Source organism: Temnothorax nylanderi, unplaced genomic scaffold, assembly GCF_030848795.1.
Source record: "Temnothorax nylanderi isolate EJ_2023f unplaced genomic scaffold, tnyl_v1.0 TNYL_tig0119_pilon, whole genome shotgun sequence".
Taxonomy (NCBI): domain Eukaryota; kingdom Metazoa; phylum Arthropoda; class Insecta; order Hymenoptera; family Formicidae; genus Temnothorax; species Temnothorax nylanderi.
Window position 1 is genome coordinate 265,001 of NW_027249181.1, and position 16,230 is coordinate 281,230.

General features: G+C 40.5%; 1 protein-coding gene across 11 annotated transcripts in view; it reads left to right on the forward strand.

The window, feature by feature from the left end:
• The window catches only part of LOC139776407 (protein abrupt), a 103,075-nt gene that overhangs the window by 30,420 nt on the left and 56,425 nt on the right, over positions 1 to 16,230 (forward strand). For 9 of the 11 annotated variants that reach the window (XM_071713017.1, XM_071713014.1, XM_071713015.1 and 6 more), the window contains 4 exons: positions 1 to 206; positions 294 to 467; positions 563 to 788; positions 2,650 to 3,431. The exon at positions 1 to 206 is cut by the window's left edge and continues 59 nt beyond it. In XM_071713017.1, coding sequence (XP_071569118.1) covers positions 3,222 to 3,431 — 210 coding nt within the window. In that variant the 5' untranslated portion in view covers positions 1 to 206; positions 294 to 467; positions 563 to 788; positions 2,650 to 3,221. Of the gene's footprint in view, positions 207 to 293; positions 468 to 562; positions 789 to 2,623; positions 3,432 to 16,230 lie in introns of all 11 variants that reach the window. The other 2 variants (XM_071713016.1, XM_071713018.1) reach the window with 2 other exon arrangements.

Consider the following 16,230-nt stretch of genomic DNA (forward strand, 5'->3'; position numbering starts at 1 on the left):
ACTATCAATATTACACAAGCGAAGTGGCCAAATAATCAAAATAAAAAAAGTAGCCACTTCAATTTTGGGGAATTTCTACTGCACATTTATTAAGATTGATTTAAAAATTTGGCAGGTTTTTAACTCACCTGCGGTTAAGAGACTGCGACTCTGTCTCAATGACCATGTTTTATTAAAAATTTCGAGGCTATGTAAAACTTTGAGAGGTAATTAAATAAATATGAATTGTTATGATTACAGGTAAATTGGATATGACCAATATATATATATGTATGTATAATATTATTTTTTAGTATTGGACATCGCTGCATGTCGAGGTGCAACTATTGCCACGTGTATTTTAGCTGACTTTCCATCAGGCCGGATAGATACTATACTTTTGTACAGATACTACAGTATCTGGAACTATTTGGTACTATAAACTAAAGAAGAAGTATCCAAAAAGTTCAACGCAGCACATCTCTAAGGTATTATTTATTATTATTTATTTCAACAATTTATATAATATTGATATAGAGAAAAATATAATTTTTGTTATTTAAAAATCAATAATTCATTTTAGTGTTTGTAACGTCGAAGAGTATAAGTCGTTCTCTAATAGAGAATCTCTATATTGTCAAAAAATATGTATATTTTTTGACAATTTCTTATATTCAATTTGTGGCATTTCAACATACTTTTCTTAAAAGTGTGATTAAGCATAATCATCATTCATACATCGTATGAATACAATTTGAAATATCTCTACACTGGCGTAATCGATTTGGCATCTGTGGAGAACAAATTAGGTAAGTTATCCCATTTGTTTTAACACATTCATTGCCCTATGTATATTTTAGCTGACTTTCTGTTTATGTCAGATAGATAATTTTATATTGAATAAGACAGTAGAAAATGCTAATATACGGGGTGATAACTTGAAAAGTTCGGAAATCGAACCGGGATCTTTTGCTCGATAAACAACTAGTCTAGCACTGAGCTATTCAGTACCCCTTTCTCTATACGACATACGGCATTAATAAAGCAAACCGTTAGTACTTGGTTCAAAATATCAATTTCGGAAACTTTAAACCTAACAAAAAAAGAATGATCTAATTATTCAACGTTCTGACGTAGATGTCAATTAATTTCTTTATATAAGTTATACCTGATATAAATTTTTTGTGGTAAAAGGTTTCTAAATTCAGAATATCATATCGGTTGAAATATCATATCTGTATTATATAAAATACGGATCGAATTGGATTAAATATTAAATTAAATTGTTTTATTATTAAAAACGCATTTTTATCTTCTGCATCGGCTTGTAATTTTTTACATTGAATTATTAATTTCATAATCTTCAAGCCTTCAATACGTTTACGAGTTACGTTTATTAATTTACTTATGTATCTTTAAACGTATTTTATTTCTCTTTATACGAAATTGTTACATTTATTTTATAGATCTGTACGAACATTGTTGTAGGTTATTGAATATTTTATTGGAATTTTATAATATAATGGAGATACAACTGAGATTTTTATTCAACTTTATCATGGATCTGTTTCATTTAATAAATTGTAAGTCACAATAAACATTCTTGAGTATATTAAATTGATTTTTTTAATTGTTACGAACTCAAACGAACATAATACTAAATGGGTGACTGTTTTTATTGGAATTTTCGTGGCTTTTATAATTTCGGCATAAACAACGTGTAAAGGCTGCTAACGAAAGGTTAACGAAAAAATAAATGTAAAAATATTTTACATCGGACGATTGCGCACGCTAAGGTCGATTGAACAACTCCATTAACAGCGAGTTTTACACTGGCAAGATAATGCCTAATTTGTTCATTACGAATGTGGCGCATTAAAATTTAAATTTTAATCGTCTCCAATGAGTCCAGTATTAAAAATGTAACGCATAATGCGTCCGTTACGAATTACATATTTAAATTTTCATGGACAATTGGCCAGTCAGTAACCATTAAAAATGTAATCTTTGATTCCCGGGAACTGCATAAAAGTTTTATCAATCTATATACATAAATTATTGATAGCATCATACGCGCAAAATTAACGTATTTAATTATAATAAACCAGTCTACTTAATCGCTGTCTTGAATATATTTTCCTGCATTAACACATTTCTAAAGAACGATTTATGTTTATTATACTTAAGCAGAAAAGAAGATTTGATACAATCTAATTACATGCAAACAATAAATATAAAATTATATAAAAAAATGATAAGAAAAAAAAACAATACAAAGTAAATATACTTATCCATTCACCACGAAAATTCTAGTGATATTTTAGCCATACATGGTATGACTAAGAAAATGAAACAAAAAAGTTTTTTAATGCTTGAAATTTTAAATAATAACTGAGTTAAATATTAATATTAATTTGAAAATGTAAGAGAGAAGAGACGTTTCAGTTTTGAAGAAAAACTGTATTTGAAACAAGTATCGAGAGTAATTATCGATGATGCGATTCGAGATCGCAGATATACATTCGACTCGTACATTAGATATAGATAACGATCTGTCGAAGACAGAAGAATGTCGATCGACGAGTGTCCCTACTTATTTACTTTGTATTGTACGCATACATAGTCGCTATTTGTTTCCTTGTAGGTAACACGAGATTGCCTCACTTTCAGAAACAGTAGAGGACGCCAACCGCAACCGCGAGCCATCAAAATAAGCAATAGCGTCAGTAGCGTCACTTCGCGAAATACATACAGCAGCCCTATCATCTTGTGTTCTCGGTGTCGTCGACATTTTTACCACGCGCTTCCAGGTGCCACTTCTATCATGACCCAAGTACTATGAAATTCTTCAACGTGGTGCACGCGAAGTTTCCCCTATATCTACTTTTATTTGGGCGCTCAGTTTTCATTTGTTGGCTCGCACTTCTGACGACGCGCGACGGCCGTCGCGTTAAGAGATATCCGTGACGATCTTTACCGAAGCATCAACATCGAACAATTGCAGTACGAGGTCGGGCGCCGTGACTCGAGTTACTCGAGTGATTACGCTCAGTGTAAATTCGGGTGCGATTGAGTCGAGAGGGACGAGGAGCGGGAGATTTCGAGAAACAGAGAAAGCGGAAGCGCGAGTGCGAACTAAGAGAACCGGTGAACGTGAAGTGGGTGCCCGAGGGTGGAGTGGAGCACGAGGAGCGGTGAGCACGATAGCACCGCGGGTCGTGAGTCTCAAGGGGACGGACGCCATGGCGGCTTCTTCGTCCTCGTCGACTGGCGGAGAGCAGCAATACTCTCTCAGATGGAACGACTTTCAGGCGAGCATCCTCAGCTCCGTACGTCAGCTGAGAGATGTGGAGGACTTTGTCGACGTCACGCTCGCCTGCGACAGCTGCAGCTTTACCGCGCACAAGATCGTTCTTTCGGCATGCAGTCCGTACTTCCGAAACCTGCTCAAGGTCAGTGCGTTTTTGATCTCTTTTTAATTTTTTTTAATTTCGTAACCTAAAGTTCGTAATTTATTTGTTATTCATATCGTTCCGACATAATTATTAATATTCTTTAGCGTGTAATAATTGAGAGAAAGAGAGCACAATTGATACTAAGAATATTGTGCGTGCGTTTTCTATAACAATTAATAAATCTTGATGCATTAGAAAAATGAGAAAAAAAATTTCAAGTGTGTGTGATTTTACTTTCCATTAATATTACGGTTACATAATTGAGATACAAGTAAATTACGACATAGAATTGTAGGAATATCATTTTAGCTTAGCTAAAGGTTAATATTTCAATTTTAACACAAATTTGTAAAACCTGTCGGATTTCGCAGCGATGCATTATTAAGTCACAGAGTCAAGGAATGTAATTTAGCGGTCACTGCATGTGCGAGCGATGTGTAACTCGATCGTAAAGTAGAAAAGTCGAGTCAGGGTCGCGTATGACACAATGTGTGTGGAAATGCTAACACTGCGATGGTGTAACAAAATTATATATGATCGTAAAATGCACTACTTATTATTCTCTCTTTATTTACGGAAACTGATATCTTTCAGAGCACCTATGTTATAATATTTGTTTCATAAAACTTGAATTTAATAGCTATGGATCGAGCTATGGATGATGGACGATGGGCGAACGAGCATATCGTTCTAGTACGAGATAATATACAAACAATCTTATTCAATTCTATTTAATATTTATTTTTATTTTTCTAAATTATATCATCCGCTGTAACGTTTTAAGATAATATCTATTAAAATGCAGATGTCAAGTCTTAAATGATATTTAACACGATATTTATTGATGACTATGAATGCGTCATACGGAGTCGAATTTGGAGCCGAATCATTAATTTTAGCTGCTCCAGTAATAATTTCTACCTCCAGATCTGCCGCTAATCTTAGATCATTAATGGGTGTAGTCAGTGACGCTGGTGAGTTTTAACTTGGCGTTTCAACTTTCTATAATAAGATTTCTCACTCAATAAGACCGAAAATTTATAAACACATTGCTACTCATCAAAAACCAATATTAAAAATAATAAGCCAGAATTACTTACAAGACGAAAGAAATTACGTTTCTAATATTGAATATTTTGTATCGTGCCACATATATCTTGTTCAATATTTTTTCTTTCTTCAAAACGTTTTACAAATTTTGCCTAGCGTTATGTATTTTAAATGTATTTTAAAAAATTATAAAAGAGAAAATAAAGTTTTCTTTTCCTTAGAGAATGATAAAAATAACGTAAGAGTTTATTCACATATAATACGGATTATCACGCGTGCCTTAATTTTCTTTCAATTTGTAGTTAAGATCAAGATGTATTCTTTGAATGCCATACCATCGTCATTTTTTCTCTAACCGGTTAACAGGTACCGCATGCTTTGCGTAAATAAATGATAAGGAACGATCTTTCCGTATTATGATTTGAACGAGGGGGTCCGTGGAGTTTTATGCCGTTCCGGTGGGTGGGTTAAATTTAAATTGCCAAGAGGGAATAAAAGAAAATCCGAAGAAAGAAAGTAGGCATTTCTCAGCGAGGAAGGGTAGATAGAAGGTAGATACCACACGCCGCGAAGAATTCGTAAGTCGCAGTTTCCTCTCTATCTCGATATCTCGGTTGAGAAAAATTGAGATAACACATAGGCCGGTATTCATAGTCGGTTCTTATTTCAAGACCGTCTTAAGTAATGTCTTAAGATGCTAATACGGCTCTGTGATTGGTTCATGACATCTTAAGATTGTATTTAAGACGGTCTTAAATATAAGAACCGACTATGAATACCGGCCATAGTAGCAAACTCGTAACATTTCTCATCGTGTTGTGTTGCAGTACATTTGCCGGAAACGGAAAATTCAATAACATACATATTAATTTTACAGTCGTGTTATCGATGCATTTAATAACTATTATAAATAATGAATTTTGTGTTTACAACACAATATGTTGCCGGACATTCGTGAACATAAATTAATCTATTCAAACGTTTGAAATTGACGAGCTTGCATAATAATGCTGGAAGAAGAAAGTTTAAAAGACATAAATATAAGTCTTCTATAAGAAATTTCTTCTATATATAAATTTAGAAGACATAGAGACGTGTGTGCACGTATGTGTGTTGTATGTGTATGGAAACGCTGATGCTTCTGTTGCCATTATTTTAAAAATCAATACATTATTTTCTTCACGCTTCAATTAATATTTTTTCACAACACCTTCACGGAAAGTTCGACTTTCCATGCCTGTAGAGAGGGGCGAAAGCGGTCAATTTCACGCCAAGGCGGCATAGCGGGCGGAAAGTAACCACTTTCCTCCCTAGGGCGGAAAGTGACCACTTTCCACCCGCTAAACAGGGAGGAAAGTGGTCACTTTCCTCCCTAGGGAGGAAAGTGGTTACTTTCCGCCCGCTATGCCGCCTTGGCGTGAAATTGACCACTCTCGCCTCTCTCTAGGCATGGAAGTCGAACTTTCCGTAAAGGTATTGTGAAAAATATCGTGTGCACCTCGGGGTGAAAGCTTTTTCAGACTCGTGTGATTTGCCGCCCGAGCCGAAGGCGAGGGCGGCAAACTTCACACTCGTCTGAAAAACGCTACTTTCACCCCTTGGTGCACAATATACTATTCTCGAGTTCGCAATATGTATCAGCCCCGATGCCTCGTGCAAAATTCAAGTATCCGACCAAATTTTTCCTATTAAAAAGGGCAATTTTTATATTTTTAACCACTCCACATTTTTCTCGAACTGTTTTAGATTGAGATAGTCCACATTCTTATTCCTGATAGAGCGCATAAGTAGATGAAAGTAACTCTAGTGTCTTATTTCGCGCATTACTGCAATCGCGAAATTATAATAACTCTGGTAGTAATTATATACTCTAATTGATTCGCGAACAGACACGCAGCAATCAGACCGGTTATTGCCTCATAAATCCCGGACGTTACAAATCATCGTAAAATCATCAAGAGCGATTGCATGCTGCTATCCTCTCAGAGAGAATTGGATTTCGTAAAAATATATAAATAACTGCAATGCGGTATTGAATTATGAAAGAAACAATAATTAATATTTATGCAATGCTAATTATTAGATTTTCCTTGACAAACCGTGACATCAAAAGGACAAAAATGAAAATAATATCACGCAGGGGAATAACGCAATTATCACAATTAAATATAATTGTCGAGATAAAACAATATTATGTGATATATAATTTGATAACTCCATGTCTCTATGTGTCACGGGATTTTACGTTATAAATATCTATAAATAAATGTTATTTAAATTTCTCAAAAAGTCTCTCCTGTATCAGAGATATTTTGCTCAAATCTGTCGCGATGCATTCTATGCATCAATTCGAAATCTTATCAAAGCGATTCATCCCACTGAATTGTCGAGGTAAGACCGTATCCTTGTGTGATGAAGCTCACAAAGGACTTCCGGTTCGATTTGCATAATAACGTGATGTTCGAGTCATCGCTCGACGGAGATCCTCCCCTTTCGCGAGACACAATCGATCACTTCGACATATCGTCGCGCTGTCGTCAACAGTCCGCTCCTATCGGTGGTATCTCTCCGAGAACCTGTTTCCTCCGCATGCACTCGCTTTTGATCGGTCCTCATCATCACTGCCTTCTCATCGCAGCGTTCTATAGAACGTGTTCCCATATAGATAGACTTTCTTTAATTGAGCGGTCCAAGTCGGCATGAAAATAAAAGTCTAACAGGAAGCTTGACAAATGAACCTATTTTGTTATCGCGTTAATGGTTTTTTTATAAGTATTTAAAAAAAATTGTGAATCCCCGATTTGGTTTTACTTTTGGAATTATCAGAGTTTTCAGATAACGAAGTTTGAATAGATAATCTGCTGGCGTTTATTCAATGTACTGATCAACTACGGGTAATATTATCGAATAATCAGTCAATCGGCATTCCGAGGAATTCGTACGTCATATATAGTATAGGTGCAGAAAATACTAACAATATTATTGCCTCTTCTAAAACGATGGCATTTAATATGTCATGTCGGATTTCGTCATTCTTGAGTATTATTCTGCGTTGAAACAACTCGGTTGTCGTCCAAAGAATGACTCGGACTTGGAATGAAGCGGCCGACTTTCTAATTGACGCGTACCACTAATTGATTTTAAGTGTCGGGCAGTACTCGAGGCGAGTTAATAAAGCTTACACGTTGGCCAAGCTGTGCTTACGTCACGGCCGGCTACGTGGACACACGACACGATGGCGCAGGATTTTATGCCGTATCGCTTGAACCTCCGGACACAATTACATTAAGGCCGACCGGCTACGTTGTAACGATGGGTGGAAAGGAGAGAGAGAGAGAGAGAGAGAGAGGGGGGGGAAGGAGAGAGAGGAATAGCTCATCGGTATTAACAGTCTTCTTACAACGAAGCAGCAACAGGAGTTACCATTATGCCGGCATTAATAGCAGACGCTCTACCGTATTACCCGCTTTTTGTTTGCCCACTTGCGCGATGACGTAGGATTCCGTATTGGTTTCGACGATCGCCTACTTATTGTTAGCGTATAAACAGCGCCGTGTATAACGCTTATGGCCGATATGGCCTCGAACGCCGGCGTAATCAACGCTAGCAGCTATAATAAAGAGGCGCTTTCGCGTGTATGCGAGAAATTTGGGGGAATGTCGTGACTAACGATAAAAATAAAAATATGAGGAGATGTGTTTCCGCGGCGAACCCGTGCTCTCTGAATCTCCTCAGTGGAATCTCCTCGCGATAACAAATTATTGCGTAACAACGGGGAACGAGCGTTATCCCGGGGGCTGTTTTTCCGGGAATATTTATCCGCTATGCTGGACACTTTATTATATCATTTTCATTTTATTTCCCGTATTAATTATCGTGTAGCCATTCGCTCGGCAAATAACACGGACCGATAAGCTCTCACACTCGTTCGCTCGCTCGCGGGAGACCGTGTCCTTCCGAAAATATTTTCCGATTTGATTTAGCGCGATGCACGTGCGATGCGATGCGCAATGATAACGAAACCGCCCGAAAGCTCTGATAGAGGCGCACCTGAAACGATGGATGATTTATGCGCCGATGCATCGTCGCGCGTCGATTTACGGCAAACTCGTTCATTTGACTATCGGCCAGAAGTCCATGACGAATCGCCCGGTTATCGAACCGTACCCGCAATGATATTTGCCAAAATACGAATAGCGCGCGTGTATGGTATATAGCGAACTCTCTCTCTGACGATAACAAATGCTTCCCGCCATACGTCGTTTCGCTCGTAAGCGTCATCCTGCAAATCGCAACAACGGGATCGATCGTGTCCGATAGGATGTTCTCTACTTGGTGTCGATTTATTTTCGTAAAATAAATTCGTCGACGGGGATAAATCTTTGCGGAGAGTCGCGAGATGCAAACTCGATGTAACAGTAGCCCGATTTTACGGGCTCTATAAATAATATCGAATAATATCTTTTGCCCAAAGCCCAAAGAGCCGCAGTGATTTTTACGGGAGAACTGTGTTACACATTGGAAAAAATACACGTTAAGTAAATTTGACTTCGTTACAGCGGGGAGGTCGGCGGGTGACATTAATTGCGCGGACTCTAATCTGTTAATTAAATCGGAACTACGCCGGGACCCGACGGACCGAGGGAATAAAGTGAAAAGTAGCGGAGAGCAAATCAGATGATTAAAGCGTGGACTAGATCAACTGACATTTACGGCGCGGCTGCGAGAAGCCGAGGGAACGCGGGCGAGTCATGTTAATTTCTGCGCGCCGACACAAAGTATTTCATTTCCTTCGAACGGTCATCGCCGCCCGTGGATATTAATGGAACGTTAACGGAGTTATCTAGCGCCGCGCCGCGCCGTGTCGTGTCGAGACAGGCCTCTGAAAGGCGCGCGCGCCGCTTTGTTAGACGTTGATCGGCGGATTAATATCGAAGTGTCATGGAAACAGGCTTAACTAGTTTTCGCAGCTTCTTGGAGCGCTTAGGGATCCGCTAATGAGTGGCGAAGTGTGTCCTATTCACGTAGCAGAGATCTAACATAATTATACGTAAGCTGCTTTTCGAAATGTTTCACTTGCGAATCTATTGATTAATATGGAATCGATTTTAGGTATCTGAAAAAAGGTATCCGGAGATATCAGTAAGTTCCTGGTTACGAGCAATTGATAATTTTTGCTTTTTGCTAATTATATGAATATATAACATAAATCTAGTTCTTATCTTAACGAGATCTTAGCGTACCGAGAATTTGCTAGATAACCGTTATCATCCTCTAAACAGAAGTTCACGATAATTTTAAACAGCATCGGACGGCGCGTGCACTTTTCCACCTCGCATTGACTAATGATTTCTCTCCGGCACGTCGCGTGTCCATTGACACCGGAAGGAAAGTCGCGAGCGGGCTCTTTCTCCTTGCTCTCTTCGTGAATGGTGACAGCTCGATAGTAAGCGCAAGTTACAATGCTTATTCATTTTGCTTAAGTACAATTTAGATTATTTTCGAATGTTTCTTCCTGTTCGATCGAAAAAAATCAATTCGCTCACGAGCGGCAGTGGACACGCGCGTGCATGCGCGTGTATGCGCTATATTAATCGCGACGCTCGTTCGCGCTCGCGTGCGTGAACACTGCCGGCGACGACGTCCCACGCGACGCGCGCGCGTGAAAATAAGAGCGCCGGAGACGCCGAGATATAAAGCCGCAGACAAAAGTCCGTTATCTCACCCCGACGGTTTTTTTCAGCCGTAATTAACAAAAGTATGTGCGTTAAAATCGTAAAATGAAGGGAACGTAATGATAGACGAGCGAAAAGGGATAATCAAGACGATTGATGCTTTACCAATAACGATTTTAATCTATATAACTCTTCGCATAATGTGCTACGTAAAATTGTAATTTTTATGAAGTAATCTACTATTATTATTAAATAGTCTAATAAAACTATCGATATGTTTATTTGTTCGCCGTATATATTTCGATGCGCTGTATAGATATTTCGTTGACAGGACATTAGCTCGGAAGAGAGCGTACGTCAGAAGATGACTGTGTGAGAGGGAATGTAAGTGTAGCTAGAAATAAGTCGCAAGAAATATAAATGAAGGGGGGATGAAAGCGGAATGGGAGTGAGGTAGAGGTTATACGGAGAGAAGAGTGCGTGCGACGCGGGAAAATACTAGAAACAACGCGTGCCGAGTGCAGGATAGAGAAAATCACGCTTGCACAATCCCATCGTTGTGTGGCGGGCAAGGTGCTCCATATTCTATATTTAAAGGCGTTCGTAGGGCAGACTGAGATACCGCATACGTGTGCGTTCGTGCGTGCGTCGTGCGTGCGTGCGTGCGTGCGTATTCACTCCGTTTCCCCCGTGCCTCTCTTTCTCTTTTCTGTGTGTGACCGGTCGCATTTAAATTTATCATCGATGCGCGCCGTCGTGTCGTTTCTGCTAGTCCGCACGCGCGTGCTGCGTGGTGCGTGCATTAGTGCGCGTACACGCATGTGCGCGCGCGAGACTGGAAATATACGAGACGTGCGCGGGCCCGTTTGTTTCCGGCTGTGCGTGATGCGAGACGCGACTGTGTAGCAAGAATCTTAACGCCTTAGCATCTATTTCTAGTCGAAGAGCCTCGCGCGAGCCGGATCGACATTAATATCACCGAGATTTTAATCGTTTTGGAGACGACATCGATTTACAGCGATTAAATGGGGACTTGTAAAACTTGGCGAATGAGAGGCCTTAATTAACTAGGAAATTTGTTAGAAGATATTAAAGGTTTTGATAATTTAGATTACAAATAGGTAATACGTGTTTTTTTTTAATTGTTAATTTCAAGCGGATTTAATCGAAAATTTAAAGGCTTGATCTTACATTTGCCAATTTGCCGGTACTTAAAAAGAAATTCCGTGCAAACTTGTACGCTACGATTTCTACTCGCGTTATTCGCCTTCAAGTGAAAGACCTAAGTGTCTAGCTATAAATTTAATTGCGAAATACGGCTGGTGATTAGGCTGCACGTGGAGTAAGTACCAAGGCGAGAACAACTGCGGCATAAAAGGCAATGAAAGTCTCGTCTCGCCTCTCGCCTCGGTATTACGTTTCCCCCAAATAACGTTTTTGGTCGCTTTAATTACTCGCTCCAGTATATTGCCGTCCCTCGGCCCTCCTGATCTACAGCGCGGTGATCTAGAGCGCACACGTTTCAAGCTGAGAGTGTGATCACCGTTATACACGTGCGCGAGCGCGCGCGCGCGCGCGCGAGGGGCGCTTAATGCAGACTTAAACGACTACGTCATCCCGCACGTTACTCATCGAAGAGAGTTCCTTTTGTCTCTCGCTCCTTATACCCTCGTGCTATATCCTACTCTTTCGCTCCCGCTCGCGCTTCGTTCTGCCGTTAAGTACGGCGCTTATAAACACTGTAATTCACCGCTAATGGAGGGGAAAACGTGCCGTGAGAGTGGTGCCAGCGATAGCTCGGAAATTGATCGTAATAAGGAGTAAACCGCCTTTCTTTCTTTTCAGGCCGTCTGCCACGACGACAGATGGCGATCGTTGAAATAATTGCGCGCGAGAGCTCCTTCGATTTTTCGATTAATCTCTCTCTGTAAAGAAATTAAAAGAGGGAATTCTCTTTAATACAACTTGCCTCTCCTACTTCTTGAATGGAGCGCGAGCGCGCGGCTCTCGCGATTCGTCAGCGGATCTCTCCAGTCTTCTACGTAGTCTTCTGCATAGAACGCAATAACGTTCGACGCAACGATTGCGAGCAAGAGCCTAGTTGCGCGATTGCTGTTGATCGAGTACGTTACGTGGGCGTGCTTGAGCATGACGCACGTAATCGTAAACAGCAGCATGACGCGCTGGGAGGCGGAAGAATGGGGCTTTGATTAGGCAGGCACTCAACATTAGCGAGCGTCCAGCCCAACCGATTCCAAGAATAATACGCGACGAACGAGACTATTTCGAACGCACTGGATAAATGTTTCAAGACTCGTTGTTGGGTGTTGTAGGTATCGGCGCGCTGGAGCTATATTTGACCGGGCAATAACGGTTACGAGTGGCTCGCCCCGTGGGGATTTACGTGACGATGCCACGGACGACAGATATATGTGTCTCTTTTATACAGAATTCAAATGATTCGTCGCCATTTTTACGAATCGATAAATTACTGGAGAAAATAGCGACTCGAAAGCGTATTATAGGAAATGATAAGTGTATCCTGTTCGTGAATTTAGCTAAAGTCATTTTTCCTCCTTCCGCGCTAGTTTTTCGTTGTCGTTTGCGAGTCTAAATGTCATTTGTTTAATAATTAATTTTCGAAAATTGTTTCGGAAATGAACATTTACTCTTCGTTTTATCTCTGTCGAACTTTAAATTAAATTGATTAGTAAACACGCGCGTTTAGCGTATCGCCACATTTATATGATTTCTATGATTTCGTTTCCGGTAATAATCCGAAGTCATCAAATATCTCTATCCATTTCCAAATTAACTTATTGCATATTAATTAAGTGTACACATATATCATTAATTACTAAAAATCTAGGATGCAGCTAATCGGGTACGCGCTAATTACTATATGTAGAGGAATGCGGCAATAGCGCTCGTATAATAATAATAATAATAATAACTATTGTTATATTCTATCAAATTATCGTATGGCATGGTAATGAATACGGCTTTATGAACTAATCGTGTCCATCGCAAATTACACAACAATTCACCGCCCACGTTTTATTTCAAGCCAATCTCTAAGAGTAGTCTTGAACGAGCCGAACGGCCACGTGGAAATATCACGTAGCGCTGCTGCCGGCGCGGCGCGGCGGCGTTGCCGTAAAATAATTATTCCTTTCCAACTCATAAAAAGCGTAATTAAGTCGCTGTCGAAACACTGCAGACGTTTGCTATGGTATTTATGTGCGCTCGTTTCCTCGATGTAATATAACACACGTGGATATCCTACAGGGATATCACAATAGAATAGAGTATATCTATAAGTTAGATTAGAAGAATGCTCTAATGAAGGAATAATTGGCCCTTAAAACCGGATATTCATTTTCATATTCTTACAATTTACTTTAATGCAACGGAGATATATACTATATACTATATAAATAATGTTGCTGTCTCTTTCACTCTCCAAGCCAAGAGCAAGTACTCGCTGCTTCTTATTCGCACGGCCAATTATTTCGCAGACGGCGCAGCAAGTTTTGCTCTCGTTTCGGGCCTGCCGATCGAGGGCGGCTCGCGGTGCGGCGCGGCGCGGCGTCGAATTTAGGCGGACGTAGTACATCTGTCGACCATAACGCCATCCGTCCACCGGATCGTCGCCATAAGTACCCGAGCGCATACATGAGCGAGCACCATGGGCGAGACGTGCGCGCGGCAGATCTTAAAATAAGATCGGCCACCGCGCGGCCGCGCGCGCCGTAATAAATTTCTCCGCGTTGCCTCCTCCCGCATCCTCGTCGCGTCTCCGCTCTCTTCGCTCCTTCGCTCGGTGAAGTGCCACCGAGAGCGAGAGCGGGGCCGAGAGGTGGCGGAAGAAGAGAGAGAGAGAGAGAGAGAGAGAGGAAAAAAGAGAAACGTATACCCAAGCGTGAGTCGCGCTGGGATCTGAAGAACGGAGAACGACGAAGCCAACCCCCGTCTCTCCCGTCATGTATACGCGCTCATATCGCGCGCGTTGCTATATATGTTACGATGTAATTCAAGAATTTGACCGCTCGCCCGTGATGACATTCAGGCGGAATTAAAGACGCGAGCTGGCAACTACCAGACTTAAAAGCACCATGATCAGACTCGGGGAATATTTTTAAAAATCTCTAATTTGACTCGAGCGTTCACGATTGACCCCAATACCTCAAGTTAAATAACATTTTGTTGTTTTTAACTACCACGTGTGTCGACATTTATTATTTTAATACAAAACAGTTATTGTTTTAACTTTATTGGTTTAGTTAAATTACATTGTTTTAGTTAAATTAATGACATATTGAGAGTAGGAGCAGGGGCGACTTATAGGAAATTCAACAGTGTTTTTGGCTTTATGATTCGTTTAAATAAACATTATTTATTCTTGTGACTATTGTATTTATTTTATTCATATCTCTTTCTCTAAAAAAATCATTTTTTTTAGATACTTGAAGTGGGGATTTAAAATGAAGCACGCTGTATAATGATAATTTATTTCCGCAAGGACGTTCCGTTCGAGGTTGATTCACGGATTTGCCAAAATGCGCGTCTCTTCCTTTCGCGCTCGCTTGGTTCGGAAGCGATCATCGCTCTTACTTTTCGGAATGTTACCTGAATCACTTCAGGCTGACGAACTCAGTTAAAACGAAAGTTTCTTCTTTAATTCAACCCGCAATTTTTTCCAAAGATACTTGCAATGTCACTGCGTAAGAATGCGCGGTTGTTTTCTCGTTTTGCGCGAGTCTCTTGGGCGACGCATTCGACTTCAGGGATTTCATCTGAATCATGCGACGCGACTTATTCGCGACTTTTGTTAATTTCCTCAACATAACCTTTCTTAGAATTTCGTTGATCAAGGAGATAGTTACTTATTAATTAACTAGCTTCTTGAATCTGAATCATGTATGCTGAATCATGTATAATTGTATACAACGGTATTAAGGCTCACAGAACTTTCAAACGAAATATGCGACTCTTACCAGAGATATTTAAATTAAATAGCGTCCCGTTACTCTTCTCTCTATCAACAATGCCAGAAATGCTAGAAAAATTGTACACAGTATTTCATTGTCATAACTGTCTTGGCGATTAGGATCACTTCTAAAGATTAATTCTAAAATTTCTAGAATCATGAATAGATTTTTTATTTCACGTCGTATGATAATTAATTGATAGTGATTCGGGTTCAAAGTTGAAGTAAATACATCCGTTCCAGACATATATGTTCTTATTTTCAATGCTAAAATATTTATCCGTAACGACGGGGTTAGTGTTGCATGGCCTTTCGAGCATCCAATATCACTATCTGCATCAGCATATTCCGCAATACTCCTAAATTCATTCACATCCACGAGCTCCCTTATCTTAACCACTCGGCAAACATTTCCTGTTCAAATCCTCTATTTCCGTAAATAACGCTCCGTCATTTTACTCGTGTTTTGCCAATCGCAACGCGCATCGGCCGCTGCTGCAGAGAGCCGTCACATATATTGCGGTATTATTCGGTTCGTTGCGTCGTATGCAAATAATAAATCGCTTCACGGCGTCGTTTAATTGCTCATTATCATCAATTTATTAATTACCCATCGCTATCGGTATTTTGCAGACGCTGAATTTTTTTTATCCGCGGCCCCTCCTTACGCTCACATTATTCCACCGGCTAAATTCCGCCAGTTCTACGCGATTTTCTCGCGAATGTCTATGGCGATCAGCACGCGCACGTGTATCCTGTCTCTTCCGTATACGGACGTTCGCCCGCGCGCGCGCACACACGCGTGCACACGTTCTCCGGATACTGTGTAACGATCCGTTAATAACGTTACCGTTAACCGCGCATTAGTGGTCACCGCGGCTATTTGCATATCGGATCGGTAATTTCCAACCGGCGCGACGGCTGAGCGAGCGTGAGTATACGCGAACGGTCGGTGAGAGAGTGAGTGCGCCCGCACGCGCGCACACACGCGGATTCCGCGCTGCCCGCGAGGCGCCTCGCCGGTCACCGCACCATGAATCGGCCATTACGGTGATTTATCCGTCGTCGAATCGAAGGCGTC